We start from the raw sequence: 24,273 nt of genomic DNA on the forward strand, positions 1-24,273 counted from the left end.
AGTTTTCAAGATACACATCGAAACATATCCAACAACTACGGACAAATCAATATGTTTTTCTTCTACTACTTTTAAAAAAAAAATCATGGGATTACACTTCTTTAACTTCAGATCCTATTCAACTTATTTTGACTTATCTAAACCTATTTTATTACATCTGGTCTTATTAAATTTGATGATTTTTGTATTATCAAACTTAACTAACCTTATCTAAATTTAATTTTATATCTTATCTTATCTTATCGTAATGTATCTAACCTTATTTTTCTAAAATAAATTAAAACAAATTAGGCAGAACGAACCCTTTATTTAATCTTATTTTATTATTTGCATTCCCATTGTAGACAATCCCGTACTCTCGAGTCTCTACAAGATTTGTCAAACGAAATCAATAAGCCATAAAAAAGACGTTAACTCACAAGTCACCAGTCAATGCAAGCTTTTGATACCTGGATAAAATCTCCAAGTGGGATGCGCCCTCTTTAAAGCTTGCACCGTTACACGTTCTTCCCCCAAAACCCTTAGCATTAGAAAAGCAACATTAAGAAAATTCTTTCCCAAGTACTACCGTTTTTATCCCCAAAAATGGCTGAAATCTCTCACTTAATAATGTTCTCTCTATTATCTCTCAGCCTTTTCAACTTCAGTTTTGCATTAAATCCTCAAGTTTCTTACATTTCGAACCACCAACATCATTCCAAATATCACCCAAAAGTGAATCAAGAGATTGGAGTTTATGAGCTTAAGAATGGGAATGTCTCTGTTAAGCTTACTAATTATGGGGCTACTGTTATCTCTGTCATTGTTCCTGATAAATATGGTAATGTTTCTGAATCTCACTGTTCTATAAGTTTTTTTGGATCGTGATTTTAATTTTAAATGGGTTTGATTTTTTTTTAATTTATGTATTCGAAAGATATTATTTGTGATTAAAAGAGGTACTCCATCTGTATTTTTTTTTATGTTTTCTATTTTGATTTTGCACGTTTGCACGTATCTCACCTTAAATATCTTTTATTACATATTAAAATTATAATTAAGACGAATCAAACAAGACTCCATATAACTATATTTTTTTTATACATGGAGAAAAATCTAAAAGATTCCCTTTAATTGTAAATAATGTCAAGATTTTAAATTAGGAGTAATATTTTTTAATAATTTTCTGTGTTATGATGTAGTAGTTTGCAATCATAATATAGTAGTGATTTTAGTCCACACAATATTTAGTTTTTTTTTTTCACAATTGTTCCTACTTAGAATTTAGATTATTTTTGCATAAATCATACACACATTTATAATTATTGGTTTGTGGTAAGCTAATACTTTCTTTTACACTGACGAAGGAAAATAAGTGATACTTGTTCACTCCAATTTCTTATTCGTCATCAAATTTAATTAACTACGGCCAAAAATTATCATTAATATATAAGAAAAAAATATCACGTAAATTTTTTTAGTCAATCTGATGTGTATTATTTCTATGTCAACTTTTACTTCTTTCGCCAAATCTATACTAATATATTACCATACATGCGTACATCAGAAACGGTGTCACGTGGCGCTCTCCCTAGAAAGTGTTAGTATTTTAGATCACGTAATCCATGTACAATAAAAAAATTAGAAATTGTATAGCATAGGTTTTGATCATGTGACCTCAAGTTCATGTATTAAAGTTTTAACCACTAGACCAAGTAGTATTTAGTACTGTTATATCAAAGTACAATATTAATAAATGAAAATTTTCTTACTCAGGGCATAACCCGGGCCTAATAACTAGTTTTATAGTTCCTATTTCATAGCGAAAGAAACTGAAATAAGAGATTGGAGTACATGTATAGGAAATTTTTGTTTTTTTTGACATTATTGTTATTGAAAAAAAGAATGGGATTATAAATGGGTGAACATGTAATAAGAGGTGAGAGAATATAAAGTTTTTTTTGTTATACCCAACAAATGAGATTGAGGAAGCATTCAACAATATTGTCAAAATTCGATCTATGTGAAAAGGAGAGAGAGAAAGAGCAAAAAGGATGTTTTCAAATAGAAACAATGGAAATGAGAAAAATATTTGGAATATCTAGAACAAAATACGAAAATAATAAAATGAAAGGGAGGAAATATATTAATATACAAGTATAGAATTCAATAGTCAAACTTATATTTCCATCGTGCTTTTTTTTTTAATTGGATCCATTATTCTTCTTCTATTACAACAATTGTTACAATAATTGTATTAATATCTTTATTTATTTTTTGTTAAAATTATGAAAATTTGATATTTAGAATGTATATTGAGACGAATGTAAATCTCATAAGACTATATCTTACCTTATGTTGATAAATAATGAAAGGTGGTAATGGATAGGATAGAAAAGCAATTGTTGCAATACAAAAAAAAAAATTGAAATAAATATTTGGTAGCATGGAAAAGCAAATGGATCACAAGAGGTTTCATGTAGTACTCCCTTTATTTTTTTGCTGTTACATTGTTTTGACACGGTTTTAAGATCTTTTTTATCCTTTAATATTTCTTATTCATTTTAATTAAAAATTATAATAAATTGATATTATAAATCTATACATCGAGTAGACGAATTTGACAAAAATACACATGATTATATCTTTAGTTATAAAGAAATCAAAACAATCGATCAAAGGTGATAGTTGATTTTTTAAAATAGAAATGTAGCAAAAGAAATAAGGTAGTACTCCCTCTGTATTTTTTTATCTTTCTCACTTAGAATCTTGACATTATTCACAAGTAGAGAGAATCTTTTAGATTTTTCTCAATATATGAGAAAAAATATAGTCATGTGGAGTCTTGTTTGATTCGTCTCAATGAGTACTTTATTAATATTCAATTATTATAATTTTTACTAATAGGTAATGAAAGATAATTAATGTAGAAAAAATGCATTGGCAAACGTGCAAAATCAAAGTAGGAAAGATAAAAAAATACAGAAGGAGTATAAGCTAGTAGATGGCCCCCACCAATTGCTAATTGTCTTACGATTATACTACCTCTGTTTGTCTGGGTAAAACAAATGTCTTTTGCACATATATTAAAAAAGGATGAGAAAGAGTAAGATTTTACCAAGTTATTCATACTATTTGCATGTACTACCTCTGTTTGTTAGGTTAAAATAACTGTCTTTTTACACAAATATTAAAAAAAATTAGGAGAGTAAGATTTTACCAAGTTGCTCATACTTTTTGCATGTGGGGTATGTAAACTTGTAAAGTGCATATAAAATTGTCAAAACTATCGCAAAATCTTTTTTTTTTTTTTTTTTTTGGCAACAAGAACATACATTAATAAAAACATTAAATTACAAGTGAGCCCGTTTCCCTACCTTCTAAGGATAGGCTGTGGGCTTCGTTTATTTTGGGACTCGATGAACATAGACTAACAAGACTTAACGACATTAGACTAGACCATGAAACAATACTGACCTCTGATTTACTACTAACATCTGATTGCAAACTAGGACTTGACATATTACTGATATCTGAATTATTGCTAGCAACACAAGAACTTGAAGCATGCTTTTTCCTCGAGCTTTGGGAGGGATCTGCACCGAAACCAGCTTTCCTCTTTGTTCCAGCACGTAACCTGCCAATAGAATCAAACTTAGGAAGGAAATAGGAGTTTTTATTGTGATAATTCTTTAGGGTTCTCTTGGAGTTCCCTATTCGTGGTTGGGTTTTGCTACGCTTCTTCCGACCCTTAGTTTCCTTAGAATCTAATGCAATACATCCATTAATTGGAAGTCTAGATGGAACAAATGGGCTCGACTGGGCCATGTGGATCCCACTAGCTGCTATCTCCTTTTCCATATCGTTGATGGACTTGGACTCCATACTTCTCATCAATAGATCTTCACTTTCATGGTGGGTTAAGATGGGATTAATGACTTCATCCCCTCTGTTAGGGAGACAACGCTCATTCGCAAGACCAAAAAAATGTTGTTGCAACTGACCGTCTTGCATTGTGGTTTTCCCTGTAACGCCCCCCTTTGATAATTGAGGAACTCGGACTACCATATATGACCCTGATTTTGGATTATACAATTGCACTGATTTCCCGTCCCTCAGCATTTGAGTAATGTTTTTAGACAATTGTAATGAGGAGCCTGGCCTTTTTCGGTTAACAAACCGATGTTTAGGCTCTGCCTGATTTGGATTTTTGATTTTGGAGTCACTCACACTCTCAGTTACACACTCCATTTCAACATCTTTCTCTTCACATGTGACTTGGTCCTTATCCACGCATGCCTGCAATAAGTTTAGGGTCTCATTATTATTTCCTTCCTTCATCTTATTAGAGCATTCTCCTTCGTCCTGATGTTGTTCCTTCATCTTTTTCCTTGGTGGCAATGGTTCCACCCCTAAACCAACGGGATGATCCTTGTGCTTAATAATTGAACTTTGAACTTCGATTAATTTCGTAGCAATTTCTTTGTTTGATGGGTCAATCTTAGAGGCTTGTAGCAAATCCCAATAAGCTAAATCACACCTTCCTATTCCCACCGATGCTCTAGCTCTTCTAAACAAAGCTTTTACGTTGCACGGGTCAAAGCTTAAAACAACAGAGCAAAGAAGACCAACTTGATCAAATTCATCTATCTTCAGGAAACAAGCAGCTAAATTTAGCAAGATGCAAAAAGCCAATTCGCAAAACCTTGTAGCATCTTTCTCCTCCAAGATAATTAGGCTAAGCATCACACCAGCAAAACCATAACACTCTAAGGCATCATCAATATGCCCATGACAGAATAGGGAATTTCCTTCTTCCTTCCATGACTTAACTAGATCCAATGAATTCTTGGGATTATCTAATGAAGAAACAGAATGCAATAACTTATTATCATCTAGTCCTAAATTACAATCCTTATTAAGGAGTTCATGGAGCTCTCCCTTCAACCTTTCACAAACTTCTAATGAAAACATACTTATTTTTTTAATCAGATATGAAACCACAAAGATGTAACTTCTTCACTCTAATAACTAGGATGACATTCACCCCCAACAACTTTTTAAGAAATTAAAAAAAAAAAAAAAAAAAAAAAAACCAAACCAAATTTGGGAAGAACACACCTGAGATCAACAATATGATACAAGGAAAACGCATTCACTAGAGATGCATACACCGATTCTTCAAACCAACTTTTTAAGAAATTGAAAAAACCAAATTTGGAAAGAACACACCTGAGATCAACAATATGATACAAGGAAAATGCATTCACTAGAGAGATGCATACACTGATTCTTTAAACCTATCTGCCGCCGATGTGCGATCAACACTCACCCTCCGACTGATGAAAAAAATCGCACCACCGAACACTCTACGCACCAATTAATGCTGGGGTCGCCGAAATTGAAGGCTCGCCGGCGACCAGAGGGCAGATCGGTCGCCGGCGAACCAAGCGCTGCAACTTTGGGGGGGTTGGGGGTAGAAGCTTTGGGAAGCAGGGGTTTTCTATGAGGAGAGAGAAACTTTTTTTCTTCGGACTCTTCCACTTATCGCAAAATCTTTATCAAAAAAGGAAATGTTCCCTCAATAAAGACGCTTATAAATAAAAATTGTTGCAACTAAAAACTAAATTAAGTATTTGACAGGATTTGTATGTTGATTAACTCCCCTAAACACTTTTTCATTAGTAACTTCTCTTTATAAGAGATAAAATAAAATATTATGCGTGTGTATCAAAAGAATCAGTCTTTCGGAAAAACTACAAGTTGATCACCGGGGTTACGTGTGTATGTGAGTGGTGTGTATCAAAGATTTATAAGAAGAAAAGTGCAAAAAACTACCAAAAACATCTGTTTCTTTGAAATTCCCCAAATTACGCCAAGATACTAATATGATATATTACCAATCATGTATCATTGTGATAAATTGGGACAATCTCAATATTTTTTTTTTTGACAGCAAAGGGACAATCTCAATTATTTGCCTTTTTTCTGAACGATTAAGATGTTTACTACATATAGCTGAATAATTGACATAGAAGAATATTCTCGTCAAAAAAAGATATAGAAGAATATTATAATTAAGACTTTTCACCTTTTAATTAATTTTCGAACAACTACTTACAGGAAAGCTAGCTGATGTGGTTCTTGGATATGACTCTGCCAAGGAATATGTGGTATGTATTCATCCTTTGAATTCTTATACAAAATCTTTTGAGAAAGATCAAAGTGTAAATAGTAGTAGTTATTGATAGTTGAATTTTCAAGTTTGCTCTTTTTCAAGCAAAATGCTCATGATCCGTTTAATTAACTGTTATAGAAACTAATCGATAATGATGAATGATTAAAACTTTCATATGAGTTGAATGTAATAGTTGGATAGATTCAGGAGTATTTCCTAAATTATTTATCTAGAGTAAAAGTGTAAATACAAAATATAATCCTAGTATATTTTATATTATATCAAATTTTATTCTATCGATAATGTCCATGAAAACTCATCAAAATCAATGTAGAAAAATTGAGTTCAAATTAAGGGAAATAGAATATGAAGTTTTGAAAATGCCATTACTAATGTGAGGGAAGATTCTATCCTTTCATTGTGAACCTCAAGGGGACCATTTCAGTTCTGCACATAGAGATTGTCCTAATTGCTTATCTTTGGCGGCAAAAATGAGCATGTTATTAAGTAGTTACTTCCCCTGTCCCAATTTAGTTGTTACATTTATTTTATCACAATTTACGAGATGTAACTTCAAATATCAATATCTTGAGTTACATATATGAAAAAAGAGAACGTATTGTGTCGGACACGTCCGACCATAATCTTGGTCGGACGACTTTCAGGTGGTTCCAATTTTTTTCAGGTAGTCTTCATTTTTTTCAGGTGGTTCCAATTTTTTTTCAGGTAGTCTTCATTTTGTTTTCAGTTAGTCTTCTTTGTTTTTCAGTGGGTTTCTGTGCTTCAGTTAGACTTACTTGGGTTTCAGTTGGTCTTTATTCTTTTTCAGGTAGTCTACATTTTTCTTCAGGTAGTCTTCATTTTGTTTCAATTAGTCTTCATTTTGTTTCAGTTAGTCCATTATTTCTTTCAATTGGCCCATTATTTCTTTCAGTTGGTCCAACTGAAAGAAAAGAAAGTCCAACTGAAAGAAAAGAAAGTCTAATTAACTGAAAGAAAAGAAAGTCCAACTGAAAGAAAATAAAGACCAACTGAAAAGAAAACAAAACACTTACCTCTACTTTCTCTCACTTTCTCCTTCTTCTTCATTCCTCTTAGAACTGAAAAAATTCAAAGCCCTGGTTTTCCTCCAAATTTAGTGTTTTCATATGCTCACTCCACTTTCATCTATCATCGTCTGTTAGTCTGAGTGTTCGACGCGTCCCATGAGAACGTCCAAAAGATGAAGTGATCTAAATTATTACTCTAATGAAGTTGCCTCGCAACTACTCTCACGACACAATCCACATCAGTAAAACTCATATCTACATCTTCTTCTTCTTTTTCCTGGACCTATCTACATCTCAATGACCTTAACATTCAACCATGACACACATAACTCTGTCATTTCTTATTAAATATGATACAGAAAGAATCAATGATACAAACACCGACCTTCACCTATGAGAACGATTGCGAAGAGATGTTTAAAGAGGAGAGAGAAAGATGATGGGTGAGACTGAGAGGAGTATTGAAGATTGCGAAGGAGTTGCGTAATTGCCATGAAATTGAATTGATGGTGGGAGTAAGGTAGTAGCAGGGTGCCCGTAAAAAAAAAAAAAAGTAAGTAGCAGGATGAGAGGAGAGAACTGGGCTCAGCCCGTCTGACGAGAATATTGGGTCAGACGGTCTGACCCAATACTTTCACATGAAAAATTATATATTTGAAAAATACAAATTGGGACGAATCAAACAAGATCCAACATGACTATATTTTTCTTATGTACATGGAATAAAAGATAATCAAAGTTATAATGTGAATAATGCCTACGGTCAAAATGTAGCAACTAAATTAGAACGGAGGGAGTAATTTATATAGAAGTACCGCAAGTACGTATTTTTGGGATATGAAGTAGCTCTCCGTTTCTGGTAAACAATGAACGAACCAATGTCAAGCTTCCCCTTTATTATAAAAGTCTGTTCTCTTGAATCTGTTTTAAAACTTCGAGGTCTCCACTAATTAAACGTCGTGCCAACTCGTTTAATTAATCATACCTTTTGTCATCTAGTTTCATTTGGCTTTGCGTAGAAGTATTTTACAATATTTACAATTACAGTGTAAATTATGTGATACATCTTACCTAAAAGTTCTAAGAATCATATTTTAATAGTTATACAAAATTAATTTAATTGAATTAAAAATTAGTGGTTTGATTGATTAAAAAATATGGCTGTAGATCAGGCTTAATATTCCTTCTTCTAGTCTAAATGCTGGATAAATAAAAAATTCATCACTTTTTCATGGGGGATAAAGCCTTTGATTGTCAGATATAAATGACAGTAGTGACACAAAAGACAACAATTAAAGTTAGCTTTGTAATGACATAATTCATCTTCCAATATGTTTTTTTTCATAAATTTGTACTTCCTATGTAACAAAATACTTCTTCCATTTCATTTTAATTGTTACACTTTGATATTTCACACTATTTACAAATTGCACTTTGACCGTCATTTGTGATTTATACGTGAATAAAAACATAATCATGTAGGATCTTGTTAGATTCGTTTTAGGGCCTGTTCTCCCCAGCTTATTTTCAGTTCAGTTCAATTCAGTTCAGTTCAGTTCAATTCAGTTCAGTTCAGTTCAGATCAGTTCAGTTCAGTTCAGATCAGATCAGTTCAGTTCAGTTCATACCAGTTCAGTTCAGTTCAGCTCTTGACAATACTTTTACTCTCACATATCACTATTCAGTTCAGTTCAATTCAGTTCAGATCAGTTCAGTTCAGATCAGTTCAGTTCAGTTCAGTTCAGTTCAATTCAGTTCAGTTCAATTCAGTTCAGTTCAATTCAGTTCAGTTCAGTTCAGCTGTTTTATGCCGAAGAGAACAGGCCCTTAGTACGTATTTTATTAATATGTACTTTTTATAATTTACAAATACAAACTTAGAGATATATATCATCAAAGTATTGTATTGACATGCATAAAAAGGATGAGTGTAACAATTAAAATGAAACGGAGGGAGTACATGTTATACTTTTTTGTTACAACTTCTTTGGGCAACAATCTCTCTCCTATTAGATGGGTCTCCTTTTTTTCTCTCTCTATCTCTTTCTTCAAAAATAAAGTACCTAAAAATGTGTGTTTTGAAAAGTGTAAAATATATTTCACTACGAATGAAATATCTATACTAATATATTAAAAGGCGTGCATAAACAAGAAACGGTGTCACGTGGCGCTCTCCCTAAGAGAGTTTTACTCCATGTAATCCACGATAATAAAAAGAATTAGAAATAGTATAAGGTTTGATCCTGGAACCTCAAGAATACATACTTAAGTCTTAACCACTAGACCAACTAACATTTAGTGTTGTAATCTCAAATTATAATATTAATAAATGAGATTTTTTTCTTACCCGGGGCGTAGCCCGGCCCCGGGCATAATGACTAGTTATAAATGTGAAAAATGGTGAAGAGTCATCTTACGGAGTAGAGGATTAATTCCTTGTATATGATTTCATAATTTCATTATTATTAATGCTATCTAGTATCGCCTATTAAACGGATTGTTAGAGCCATCAACAACAAACAAACAACAAGCAAAGGGAGAAAAAAAAAAGAACTCTTGCCAGCGAAATTCGAACTTTGGGTTGTGAGTGAGAGGGGGAGAAACTTAAAGGGATCTATAGCAAGAGAAGCTCTTATTGGAATTACTTTTTAGAAGACTTACCTACTAGTGCAGAATCATCAAATATATATATCGAAATCATATATAATTATGTCATAAAATGGCACGACGTAGTGATTGGCGACCAAGATTTGTATAGGTCAACCTAGACAGCTAGCTGCCTAGCGTGATCTTGATCCTATGGATTGATCCAAGTCAGAATATTTCATGGCTGATATGCGTTACATATAAATTACTTCAAATTTCTGGAGATACCAACAAGCTTGAGCATGTGTCTAGCACATGAATCACATGCATTGGAGACTACAATACAAAATAGTGAAATATTCATTACTATAAGAATCATATGTATTAACGTTTTAGTGGTTATTGCGAAATTTTTGAAGTTTAAAAATAACGCAACTTGTAAGCAAATAGGTCTAGTTAAAACATGATGTGTAGATGTTTTTTAAGTTAACTTAAGTTTAGAGAAGAGAACCTCTGAACCATATGGCACCATCATTATAGAAGTTTAACTTTTCAGTCGGAAATCAAAAAAGAATCATAAAATAATAAGGTATTTCCATCGATAATGTAGAAAACAGTTCAAAGAAAGAAGACAAGCGATCAACATGTCTTATTTAGAATTCTCTTTTCAACATCAAATCATGATGTACTCTTTAATAAGAATAAGGCTATTTGACTTGATTTTAGTTAGCTAAATAATTGTCCCATTAGTCATAGATCTAGTTAGGCCAATTTTGTAATTACAGCAGTAGTAGGGGCGTCAAGACCGGAGCTTTTTGTAGTGCTAGCAAGAATGCAAGTGAATCAATTTCATTCCCTAGTGAGTGAAGTGCTTACGCCGCTTTAGAGAGAGGTATTATGTCTAGGATGCGCAACTTTTCCGATCTCATGTTAAACTAGCTGAAACTTAGTTGAGAAATTCATCTAGTAAAGCTAGTACGGAATGTTTATTCATGGCCTCATGGGTCGAGTGCCTTTCAAAAGACTTGTTTTAGCATTTTCTCTTGAAAACTTTAGAAGCTGTACCTTTTGACTCAAATAATTTCTTGTGAACACAGAATGATACAACATACTTTGGTGCCATCGTTGGGCGGGTGGCTAACAGAATTGCTGGTGCACAATATACTTACAATGAAAAACACTACAAACTCATTGCCAATGAGGGGAAAAACATACTTCATGGTGAACCCACTTTTCCCATTCTATATTAATTTTAACGACATATTTGGTTAGTGGTATTAAATTGTGGTAATGGTAATGCTTTTTAGTGTAAGTTTGTGAAGACATTTTAATGTTAACATCTATGGTAATGGAACTTGATGTCAAAACATGTGTGTTCTTTCATAAATTTTCATTACCACCTAATACTACATTCCCAAGTGGTAATGGATGGTAATGAAATTTTAGGAAGAAAATAGGTATTTTGGGATGAATTAGCATTACCATGAATGTTAACATTGGAATGCCTTCACAAATTTTGCACTACAAACCATTACCATTACCACCATTTGATACCGCTAACCAAACGTGTTGTAACTATATTTTTGCGCTATATCATTGCTAAAGTGACATTTCTATGGTAACACAGGTGGTCCAAAAGGGTTCAGTCGTGTTATCTGGAAGGTGGACCGTTACAGCCCCAAAGCTCATTATCCACATATTAAGTTTAGTTACTTCAGTTTTGATGGAGAACAAGGTTAGTTGCTATAAGCTAACCGCTAGCATTTTCATGTCCTCAATGATCTGTTTGATAGGCAGTATTAAATGACAAATAAACTAATGAAATCATAATTTGTAAGGAATGTCAACTACATGTATTCCTATGGCCGGTAACAGAATTCCATGTTCAAATATGTGATCTTCTTCACAAATTATTTCAAATAGAGTTGCAATGGATGGTAATAAAAAGATTATGAAGAAATCTAAATGTTTGGGAATGGACTTTGACTGCATACTAAAACTATATATAATTTGTTTTCATCTACCAAATGAACCGTTAAAGTAGGGTTTTGAATATTTACCATGCAAAAGTGTCATCATGATTCATGGCTGCATTGCTATGTTATTGTAAATTTACGCATTTCTCATACTTAAACTGTGTTCGGTTGGGAGGAAAATAAAATGTCGGGATCCATTTGGTATCATAATTAGTTTTCTAGTTATGGTTCAAAAAATTAAAAATCATATAATTTAAGTTGTATAATAAAATAATATCAAATTAATTAATTTGAAAAAGTTGTTTACCTTTGTTTGGTTTCTAAAGGAAAGAAGATGACTTTTCCAATAATGCTAAAATATTATTCTCCCAAAATTAGACTATCCTTCATTCTGGAAAAAATACCGTATATATGTTTTCATCCCTATTACTTGCCTCCTTTTCATTCTATAAATGTGTTCTTCAAAGGAAGAACTTTTTCATGGAAAATAATTTTCCCATTCATAATAATTCCTGATCTGTCGAATCAAACATAGACTTAACATAATTTTTACTACAAATAATTGCAGGATTCCCAGGTAAGCTGAAGGTAACAGTGATATACAAAATAATCAAGGGAAACCATCTATTAGTCACAATGAGAGCAAAACCTTTAAACAAGCCAACTCCAGTTAATCTAGCCCAACATACATATTGGAACCTTGGAGGCCATACTAGTGGCAACATTCTAGCTCATGAAGTTCAAATCTTCGCTTCCCAAATTACTCCTGTGGATAAAAACCTCATACCAACAGGCAAGTTCGAGCAAGTGAAAGGAACACCATTCGATTTCCTTAAGCCTCATACTGTTGGGAGCACGATAAATAAGCTTCCGAAAGGCTATGACATAAACTATGTGGTTGATGGTTACAAGACTCGACATGCTGCTGTGACACCCGTTGCTGTTGTAAAGGAGAAAAAATCAGGGCGGGTGATGGAGTTGTGGGCAAACAAGCCTGGAGTCCAATTTTATACAAGCAACACACTAAATACGACAGGTAAAGGAGGACATGTGTATGGACCTCATGCTGCTCTATGTTTGGAGACTCAGGGGTTCCCTGATGCTGTCAATCATCCGAATTTCCCTTCAGTGATGGTTTCCCCTGGTGAAACTTATGAGCATTACATGTTGTTCAAGTTCTCGACCATGAATTAGTTGGAAACATGGATAGAAGAGTTTGTATTTTTGTTGTGTTTTGGCTATTTTTTGTTCTTAAAAGTCTTGAGCTGGGAAGGATTGCTTGTTGTTGGCTTTGATAGGCAAATTCTATTCTTCCAGTACTTCACCGTTGTGATCTGAGATGTTTCAATAAAAATGGCCTGTTTAACAAATTTTCATCTGTTAATGTTTTAGTTTTGGCAAGTTGCTGAAGACGGTTTTATAGTTTTATGTATTTATCATGCCATTCAATTTGTGTAATCATGGGGGATTATGGGTGATTGTTGGAAAATGCTTCAAAGTTGATTAGTCCAATCCAACAGGCTAGTGATAATAAGAATTTTTGTTATTATAAAAGGATGGATACAAGTCATTTAAGGTGAAGGACAATTTTCACAAGAAAATCAGATAATTCACTAGTAGAATAAATGCTTATTGCTGCGGTGATATTGCTGCGGTTTTACCCATACACAACAATATATCACTTAAAAGAAAAGGAAAAATATAAAATTAACATATTGCTGCGGTTTTGGCCAAAAATCGCAGCACTATGTCATCAACATAAATTTTTTTAAAAGAAGGTTGATTATTTGACCAGATATATTGCTGCGATTTTTATCAAAAAACGCAGCAATATATTAAAATAATATTTAAAAATTAAACTTTAATATGTTGTTGCGGTTTTTAAAAGAAACCGCAGCAATATCATTACATTTTTTTAAAAAAAATATAAAACATACATGTCATGAGTTAGGGCTTTTCTTTCTCACTTCTACACAACCTATATGCCGTTTCTTACTCTCATCCTCTCTCTCTTCCTCTCAACCTCTCTCTTCCTCTCAACCTGATCGGATCTCTTTTCCTCGAACCTCGGTCGGTCTCTCGTCGTCGGCCTTCTCTTTTCGTCGACAGCAAGTAGGCCTTCGTCGTCGTTCTCTTTCCGTCGACAGCAAGTAGGCCTTAGTTGTCGTGCTCTTTTCGTCGGCCATTCATCTGCTAGTAAATCGTCAGCGCCGTTCATCTTCTCGCAAAGCATCGTCGTCAGCCCTTTATCGTCGCTCATCGTCACATCTGAAACTCGTTGTTCTTCGTCGGCTCGTTTTGTCATTCTTCATCGGCTGTTCTTCGTCGGCGTCTCGAGTTCTTCGTCAGCGTCTCGAAGATCGAAGACTCGAAGATATTTGTTTATTTGTCGAAGACTCGAATTCTTTGTCGAAGATCGAAGACTCGAAGATCGAGTCTTGAAGATTTTCTTTTCATTTTGTTTGTTTTTCAGATTTTTTTTTTTCGTTTTACAATTGTTACATATTTGTTTATTTTTTCGTTTTTTTATTATTTCATCTGTTTTTTTTGCTTTTTTTTAATTATTTCAGATCTGTTTTTTTTCTTTCTTTCTGATGTAATATAAGTTTGTCTTTTTATTTTTTTGTTTATGTGTTAGAATCAATGTTAGATGTATTTGCCTTCATTTATTTTCAATTTTTATGTTTTGTAGTTAGATTTTGTTGCAAGTTTATAAGTTTTTGCTATTTTTTTGAATTTTGTTCATCTTTCGAATTTAACGGGAAAATGCAAAAAAAAAAAATGACCTACCCTCTACCTATTGCTGAGGTTTTGGTTAGGAACCGCAGCAATATGCTTATTATTTATTATAAAATATAGTATATTAGAAAACCGCAGCTGTATACTCAATTTTGCTAATATAAAATAAATATATTGCTGCGATTTTACCCAAAAACCGCAAAAATATGTTGAAATATTGCTGCGGTTTAAAATCGAAACAATATGTTAATTACCTATTAATGTCCCCTTAATTGGTGCGCGGCCTAAACCGCCACAATAGGCTAATTTTTTACCGCAGCAATAAGCGTTTATTCTACTAGTGATTGGCAATCTGATTATGGTGGAAGTCGTAGTCAACTCAAACACGGTTTCCAAATTTTTAGTAATGCATGTGGTCAAATTTGCAAGACTACGTTGAAGAGAGTTTATGGAGAAATTTAGTGAAGGCTTGTGATAATATGCATCAATAAATTAAAAGATGATAATGAAAAATGCATTAAATTAGGAAGAGAGATGTGATTCTATCTTAATGAAGAGAAGTGCTCCATGAAGATTAAGATCGACAACAACAAAAAATTAACGGCGATGAGATGTGCATCATGGATGAAGAGACATGCTTCATTTATTTTATGAAACTTTGAAGCAAGGGAATGTATTCGAAAATGCTTCAAAATTGATTAGTCCTTCAATCAAACATGGCTAGTGGCCAATTATAATTGCTTAGTGCTTCCTAGAGGTGTTACTAGGATATAGTCAATAAGTTAGCATGTGTTTTATTATTGTTGAGTAGAAGCATATTGTGGTTTAGGGGACATGTTCACGGTTCCTATCTTTGTGTCATTGCTTAATTTTAGTTCTAAGTTGGCTATTATAGTGCCTATTTAAGAGGTCATTTGTTGCTTTATGAAATACTAGGTTTTAGGCCCGTGCATAATGCAGGGGAACTATTTAGTATAATAACAATGTTTATATATCAGCTACAATGAAAACGTGTATCAAGCTGGTACCTACTTCCGACAATTGGAAAGGCACAAGATAGTAACACTAGGGAAGTGGTTGACCCTCATCAACCACCCCTGTCATCATGAATATCCTTTCTTGGAATTGTCGAGGACTAAATGACTTGAGTAGTCCGACAATTCCATACCTCAGATGGCTCGTCGCGAGTTATCATCCGAGTTTTCTATTTCTGCAGGAGACTAAAACCAATGTAAATAAAGTGGTTAATGTACTTAGATCAACTTGTCGCTCTTCGTTTTGTGGTGTGGATGCTGTAGATACAAGGGGTGGCCTAGTGGTTTTTTGCTGGGGGCCTTTCGCAGTGGATGTAGTTGATCAATCTAGGAGCTATGTATTTTGTAAAATAACTGCTCTTAATGGAAAAATCTGGCATTGCCTTTTCTTGTATGGAGAATCTCAAGTAGATCAAAGGCCAGCTTTATAGGATAAACTGGCACGACTATTACAACACTACACAAACTATCTAATCATTGGTGATATCAACCAGGTGGATGCATATTCAGATAAAATAGGGGGTGCGTCGATAATTAGGGGTTGGGAAGAATTCACTTCATGGAAACACAACCTTCATTTAAAAGGTATACCTTTCTTTGGCCCTTGCTATACTTGGACAAATAATAGGAGTGACGGTGATCTTATTATGGAGCGACTGGATAGAGCTTATGCATCTCAGGAATGGATGAATGAATTCCCGATGACCATCATCCAAAACTTTCCAATAATTCAATCTGACCATGCCCCTATTTGGCTCCACATTGTTCCTAGGTCTACTAAACCTCTTCGGCCGTATCAAATCGACAATTGGTGTTTGAGACACTCAGAGATCACAGCTATCATTCACGAAATATGGAAGATTCAAATGGTGGGATCGGCTATGTATAGTATGACTAGGAAACTGGATTTAATCCGTAAGAGACTCAAAGTTTGGTGCCTAGATAAAAGATCCTTTTGGGGTATCGATTGGAGAAAGGTGTTTAATGAGCTACAACATCAAGGAAACCTAGTTTAGAACATTTCTCAAGGAGTCTCGTTAGTAAACAACCACCGTTCAATAATGACCGAAGCGACCCTTGCGTTAACATATTGGCAACAAAGGATCAAAGACCGGCATTTTCAGTTAGGGGACATTCCCTCAAAAATTTTATTCAACAGGCTCCGTCAAAAAAAGCAAAGGAACTTTGTTTACATGCTTCGAAACCAGGAAGGTGAGTGGGTAGATAATAGTGACGACATTGGCAAAATGATCCGAACTTACTTTCAGGATCTTTACCAAGCTTTACCCGAGAACCCTCCGGACAATAGACAAAGTGGGGAAGCAATAGACTTAGTACTAAGGGAGCTTAATTTGCCTCGTATCTCGTCAAGTGATTCGCAGAGACTGAGTGCACCAATAACGGATTAGGAAATCAAACACGCAATATTCGATATAGCCCATGGGAAATCGCCAGGGCTAGATGGTGTTTCGGCGGAATTTTATCAAATACACTGGGATCATATCGGGACCTCAGTAATTCAAGCGATTAAGCGGTTTTTCGATACTGGCCATATTTTGAGAGAATGGAACAAAACTTTGCTGATCCTAATACCGAAAGTAAGTCCTCCGGAAGAGGTAAGTCAGTTCCGGCCGATAAGCCTATGTAATGTTGTTTATAAGTGTATTGCCAAATGTATGGTCAACAGGATGATGCCCCTCCTACCAAGACTAATTGATGAATATCAAAATGCCTTTGTTTCGGGTCGGCATATGGAGGATAACATCTTGATTTCTCAAGAGTTGACACATATAATTAACAAACAAAGATCGGGAAATCGCCATTTGGCAGCATTGAAACTAGATATGAACAAAGCTTATGACCGAGTCAGATGGGATTTCATTCTTATGGTCCTGGCAGCTTATGGGTTTCCTACCTATTGGTTACAGCTCATTCAGCAATGTATCGAAACAATTTCGTATAGGGTTCTGGTGAACGAGGTAGCGATGCCATCCTTTCAACCTCGATGTGGATTGAGGCAGGGGGATCCTCTATCACAGTACCTTTTCCTCTTTTGTATGGATATTATCCTCTCTCGAATGACTACGTTAGCAACGGAAATCAGACTCTTTCAGGGTATAAAGATCCGGAAACAAGGTCCGACAATATCTCATCTCTTTTTTGCAGACGATGCCTTATTTTTCTTTAGGGCATCGAATGAAACATGTACTGCAGTTAACTCAATAGTAACAAGATTTTGCAACATTTCGGGCCAGATGATTAATCGTAATAAATCATTTGTAAATTTTACCCCGAATATCAGCTCGGAACATCGGATCACCTATCGAAATGCTCTTCAGATGATAGATAAACCATCGCTGGGCACGTATCTGGGTTCAGCTATTAATATTCAGGGTCCGAAGGTTCAGCACTTCACACCTTTACTAGACACAATCTCAGACAAGATAGCAAACTGGAACCATAGCTTTCTATCACAATCGGCAAAGCTCATAATCATCAACTCCATTCTGGTAGCTTCCATAGTGAACACCTGTCCATTTTTCCAATACCAATTACTATAACCAATAAGTTGGATGCAATGTTGGCACGTTTCTTCTGGAAAAATAATCTCCAGGTAGGTATTCACTGGAAAAGCAAAGAAGTGTTACATACTCCGCGAGGTCAAGGTGGTCTAGGAATACGTAATATTAGTTGTTTTAACAAAGCGCTACTTATGAAAAAGGTGTGGCGCATTAACCAACACCCTCAATTGTTGCTAGCTAAGGTTTTTCAATCTCAACATCAACAAAAATCCTGGAGCAGAACCTCTCAACACAATATGTCGTTGGGGCGACGAGGACTACTTAAGGTAAGCCAATCTTTGCAGGGTTTATGTGGTTGGAAAATGGGAAATGGTTCTTCTATCCGAGCGACCTCACAAGCATGGGTGAATGGGAAAATACCAACTTGTCGGGATGGGATAACTCTACGCGAAGCCGCAAGTACTACAGTTGCAGATCTTATACTACCAAATAACCAGGGGTGGAACTACCGACTAATTCATAAAATCTTTACTCCAAATGATGCCAGAAGCATCAAGTGTATTGAACTACCTTCTCGACCTAACGAGAGTGATAAGATTTACTGGCCTCTGACCCAATCAGGGAATTACTCTACAAAGTCCGGATATGGGCTAATGTTACAGCATTAGCAAATAGAAATCAGCAGCATGACAATGCCAGAGACTTCGAAATTTTTTCGGCAACTCTGGGGTTTTAACATCATGCCAAAATGGAAAATTTTTATATGGAAAATATGGCACAACAGTTTGGCCACATCATCTAATTTATTCCAACGAGGGATCTCGAATATTAATCAATGCCAAACTTGTTTACATGACAATGAGGACGAGCAATATATTTTCCAGTTTTACCCCCTCGCCATAGAGGCTTGGGAAGGAAATGAGCTTCAAATCCATTCCCATCACCAACTGGATTTTTCGCTTGCACAATGGCTTGCTTTATGGTTCGGAAAGTACCTTAAGGAAGATGGGTATGGAGGACTACGACTACCGCAGTTTATAGGTACTCTGTGGGCTATCTGGAAGGCTAGGAACGCGCAAATATTTCGGCAGGTGCGGGCTACTCTAGAGGAAGTAAGGGTCAATGCAAGAGAAGGGGAGCAAAATCATGCTCGCTTCATCGCGAACGATTCTCCGTCGATTATTCCTCCTCCAGCGCCCAACTATGAATCTCCTCCTGGCTTTATATTCACATGTCTAGGGCAGTCGGAGATTGGTAATTCGGATATTATTATACAAACAGATGGATCATGGGATAAAAATTCGGGATTTGGGGGAGCTGCTTATGTAGCCCATCAGCAAGGGCAGCTCATTGGAAGCCAGGGAGCGTTTCTGTATGCGTTTTCAGCTCTTCAAACAGAAGTCGCGGCATGTCTCTTAGCCATCAGATGGGCGAGAACAACTACTTTCTCAAGAATTCTCCTTATAACAAACTCAATGGCTCTGGTTCAATTTCTAAGAAATCCATCACATGCTGATATAAATATTCAACATACTTTAACGGATATCCGGGAGGAAGCTAGTACCATTCTATGGTGTCGCATTTTGAAAGTTCATAGGGTTCAAGTCCAGCAGGCTCATACGATAGTTTTAAGTAGTATGAACTATAGATTTAGTAATGTTTAATTTCCGTTGTACGTTGATTAGATGTCAAAACAAAAATACAATGAAAACGTGTAAACGATTCTTACGTTAACTTGATAAAAAAAAACTTGTGTTTAAGAGATATACACCTTTATATTTATTTTAAAGTTGTTTGACTTATACATGATACTCATATGTTTTGGAAGACTTCATTTTAGTGCAAAACGAAATTTATTAAGAAGTTACTTCCTCCATTCTATTTCTATAATATTGTAAAATGAGATTTTTACACTATCCATTCACCATCATAACCTTTCACTATACATTATGATTTTTATGTAAGGAAAAATATTGTCATGTGGGGTCTTGTTAGAGTCATCTCGATATATACTTTCAGAATATTAATTTTTTATAATTTTACTGAAAAGTAATTAAAGATATTAATAGTTAAAATAGTGCATTGGCAAACGTGAAAACTTAATTGTTGAAGTAGAAAAAGAACGAAGGTTGTATAACATAGTCATAAGCAAAGCCAACAACACCAACTTTCGAATTCCATATTTTCTCCACACTTTCAATACAATTGAACCGCTAATAACTTATGTATGGGAATTCTTTGAAAAATTAATAAAGTGATGACATGATTTAATATAATATACAAATTTGATTGTAGCCCCACAAAGCCATCATCTAAGGGTTGAGATGACAAAGGTAAATTAATGATCTCAACTACTTCAAAAAGGGAGAAAATTTGCACGAACTTGGTCTTATCCCAGTAACCACTTAGGGGTCAATTGTCTTAGAAACCCTCTCCACATTACACTCTTCATTTTTACTTGAAATGGCCTTAAAGTGTTAGACTTCCCATGTTCTTTCTCATAAATTAGTACTATTATGCAATTTTTACTCGTGACTGAGAAATGGCTACATAAAATTAGCGATGACTAAGAACTAGTCTCAGGAGATACAAACCTACCATGTGATAGGAATTGTCCTTGACTTTTTAACACATGGTCGAAAAAACTGTCTTTTTTGAAATATCATAAGAAATTTTGTTCCAACTGACGGAATAAGTACCATATGGGGTATAAATACCTTAATCCTGGTTGGTACCTGAAATTACCACAATTTCGATGATATATTGTATCATACCTTATTTCCCGTTCCATTTGACGTAATGAGTATCATACGAGATTTTCCACTTTACTTTTTTGCCTAAATACCTTATTCCTCGTTGCTACTTGAAATAATACTTGCTCATTAGTTTCTTCCTAAAAAGAATTTTAGAATATATTAAGCCACCACAATTTTAATATTAAGAATAATTTAGAAAATGATAATTTTGTATAGTAAACAAATATAAATACACAGTACTTGTATAATGTAGGTGTGTTTTATAAGTTCTCCATATGATTTACATTTCAATATTATCTTTTACATCAAAGAAAAAAGAAGTTGTCAAAACAAAGTACATAGGCAAATTAACAACTTTTCTAATTCGATAACTTCTGATCTTTCAACAACAGTTTTACTCTCTTATTGACCAACTAAAATTGAATACTTATAAATCCCTCTTTTGATATATAAGCTTGATATATAATTAACTCATTTTGTTGATTCACCTTCTCAATTAGTGTCTCGAAACTCATTAAAGAAAGCTATATTTTATAATTTAAGCACATGGGCCATGTTTCACTCTCTCAGCTAATCCTTTATTTTAGAATTTTTATATAGAATGCGCCGAATTCAAAGTGTACACTTTCTTTAAAAATGATATTAATATCAAGCGTAAGTTCATAAGTGGATGTATTTTATATTTTTTGTTTCATTTGAATGTAAGAGCATAGGAAAATTTTGAGTGATCCTAAGGTTAACCCTCTTAGACACAATAAAATAATAATATTAATATATATACAATAAATTGGAGAGAGAACAATCATAAAATTAACGTCTGAATGTACTCTTGGCCAAGAAAATTTCAATAATTAGAGGGTTGGCAACCCATTGGATCACCTAATCATCTAAATTTTTTCGAACTTATATCTTCATAGTTTTGTCAAAATAATTTGAAGTGAACCGACCCTTATATGGTGGTTTTCACTTTTTTTACCTAATTTATAATTTCTTGTTTCATATATTGTCTCTTGTCTTACTTCTCGCACTTTAAGGGACTGTTCTCCCCAACTTAATTTCAGTTCAGTTCAATTCCTAAATTATTATCATTACTATTAGTTATAATTTAATTCAGTTCAGTTCAATTCAATTCATTTCAGTTGTTTTATGCTAAAGAGAACAGGCCCTAACTCTGTTTTTTTTTTAAAAAAAAATAATTTAGTATGTATTGGTCGTGGATATGATTTGTTATGATGATTCATATTAGCCCACCTTAGACCACTTTGGGACTAAATATTGAGTTGTTATTGTTTTTGTTATATGTAATCTCTGATCATAGTCATGGTGTGACATATTATTTTTTTCAAAAAAACATCTTTTTATTTCTTATTTGGTAATAAAATAAATTTGCATGACTATTATTATTGCATTTGCAATTCTCCTGAACATGCTAGCATCTCATTATATTCATACCAAAAGTGAATTAAGAAAAAAGAAAATTAATTAGCTGGCTAACATATTATCAGGATACCATATACTAATTCACATTTGCAATTTTTTCATTCAACCTATCACCCATGAGTTGTTTTATACTTCTTTCATAAAGTATGATATATAATAGGATGATTGTAACACTCCCAAATTTTCTATTTTTGAAGAATATATTTTAATACTTGAGAGTATTACCGCCACGTGATAACGTTAAAGGCTTTAATACTAACTACTAACTGAACTTAAACTAATGCAGCGGAATAACTGAACTAACTTCTCTTTATTGAAATATCTTTAATAACTTTTCTTTATTAATATAACTTTATTGTACAACTATATAACAATGGAAATAAAGAAAATAAAATAACAACTCCTTGACTAATTATGATTCCTCATTGGCTCCCCTATATGAAGTATGCATCAAATCAACCTGTAAAGTCTGCTCGCCAAAATAGGGTCATCACAGGGACAAAGCCATAAAACAAAACAAATAAAAGCGTGTCAGTAAAAATACTGAGTATATGTATATGTGGAATATTAAACACTTTATTTAATTAAACATTGAAATATTTAGTTTCGAAAAACCTTTTTGGATACTTGATAATACTTGTATAATATGAAGTATATAACCTTTATAAAAACTCATTTTCCTTGCCTAGGTACCTTGCTAAAGTGTGCGCACCCCCCAAGTTTAGTATTCCTTACTGAGTCTATTAAGCGGGGAACTACCTTGTCCACATGGCTTATACAAAAAGTACGTGGGTAAATAATATAATGGCTACCGTTCTTGCTAATAAATAATAAGTCGTTGCCTCTTTATAATTGTGATCATAAAAAATCATATAACTAATTAAAATCCTTCTGAAATAATCCTCCTTTAAAAAGAATAATAATTCTTAAAACTTAGCCATATAAAGGCATAAATAAAATAAATTGCTCAAGGATTAACCTTTGAAAAATAATAATAGTTCAAAAACACTCCTTTTTTAATATTTAAACATGAATCAAAAGATCAAACTCCTCCTAAAATATTTGAATATAAATTCAAATATCAAACTTTGTAAATATATTAAACGAAAAACATAATTTAAAGTTCATAAATAAAATTTGTAAACATTCAAACATGTTCATATAAACACAGATGCAGTTCATAATAAAACTCATAAAAACATGTATTTCAATCCAAAATATTTTCGTAAAAACATAATACTACATTTGCAAAACAATTATTAAAGATCTACAAATACAGGCACCTTGAAAATTGATAACTACTTGGAAGGAAGAGAAAGGTAGGCTAAAAGAGAGGAGAGTTTAAACTTGAGAAAAGAGATTTATTTCTCAAATTTGGTGTAAAAAATATGATGGGTGGAGACCCCTATTTATACTGGTTGGATAGGTAGAATCGGAATACGACTAGAAAACTAAAAGATAAATATAGGGAAAAGAATAAATTAATCTAGCTAACATATAACTAATATTTACGATTATCCAACTAAGATTAGGAAAAGATATAATTTATCCCACAAAATATAATTATAAAAGATAAACAAAAAAGTATTATCAAACATAACAAGTGAGTGGCGTGAACTACATGTGCCAACGCAAATTTTTATTTTTATTTTTTTTTCTTTTTTAAAAATATATTTCCTTTTTTTTGCAATTTCTTTAAATCTTTTTTTTCTCTTCTTTTTGCGAACCGTTTTGGAATGATTTCCAAAAGATTTTTTATTTTGAACCAACTACTTGAATGTAAAACTTAGGAAAGTTAGACCCAAAATTCATTTGGGCTAAAATTTATTTTAAATACCCAAAATCTTTTTTATAAAAGCCTTTCTAATAAATAATAAGCCTTTTTAGTAAATAAAACCTTTTTAAAAACTAAATTTTTTCTTAAAATATATATATTAACTTACTAAAAAAATACAGAGTATTACAATGATTATGTCATATATGAACACTACGAAAAAGGTAAAAGAGTAAAGAG

At 33.6% G+C, this 24,273-nt stretch overlaps 2 protein-coding genes across 2 annotated transcripts; both read left to right on the top strand.

Annotated features, from left to right (window-relative positions):
- Positions 1–391: 391 nt before the first annotated feature.
- Positions 392–13,138, top strand: LOC104906295 (uncharacterized). The gene is made up of 5 exons (XM_010695031.4): positions 392–820; positions 6,103–6,152; positions 10,890–11,013; positions 11,420–11,527; positions 12,337–13,138. Exons 1-5 carry the CDS (start codon positions 586–588, stop codon positions 12,960–12,962), a joined length of 1,143 nt encoding a protein of 380 aa, XP_010693333.1. The 5' UTR covers positions 392–585; the 3' UTR covers positions 12,963–13,138.
- A 5,617-nt stretch (positions 13,139–18,755) lies between these two features.
- Positions 18,756–19,727, top strand: LOC109136340 (uncharacterized). The gene has a single exon (XM_019252342.1). The coding sequence runs from the start codon at positions 18,756–18,758 to the stop codon at positions 19,725–19,727; it is 972 nt and encodes a 323-aa protein (XP_019107887.1).
- The last annotated feature ends 4,546 nt before the right edge of the window (positions 19,728–24,273 follow it).

The sequence above is a fragment of the Beta vulgaris genome, chromosome 2 (assembly GCF_026745355.1).
Source record: "Beta vulgaris subsp. vulgaris cultivar EL10 chromosome 2, EL10.2, whole genome shotgun sequence".
NCBI classification, from domain to species: domain Eukaryota; kingdom Viridiplantae; phylum Streptophyta; class Magnoliopsida; order Caryophyllales; family Amaranthaceae; genus Beta; species Beta vulgaris.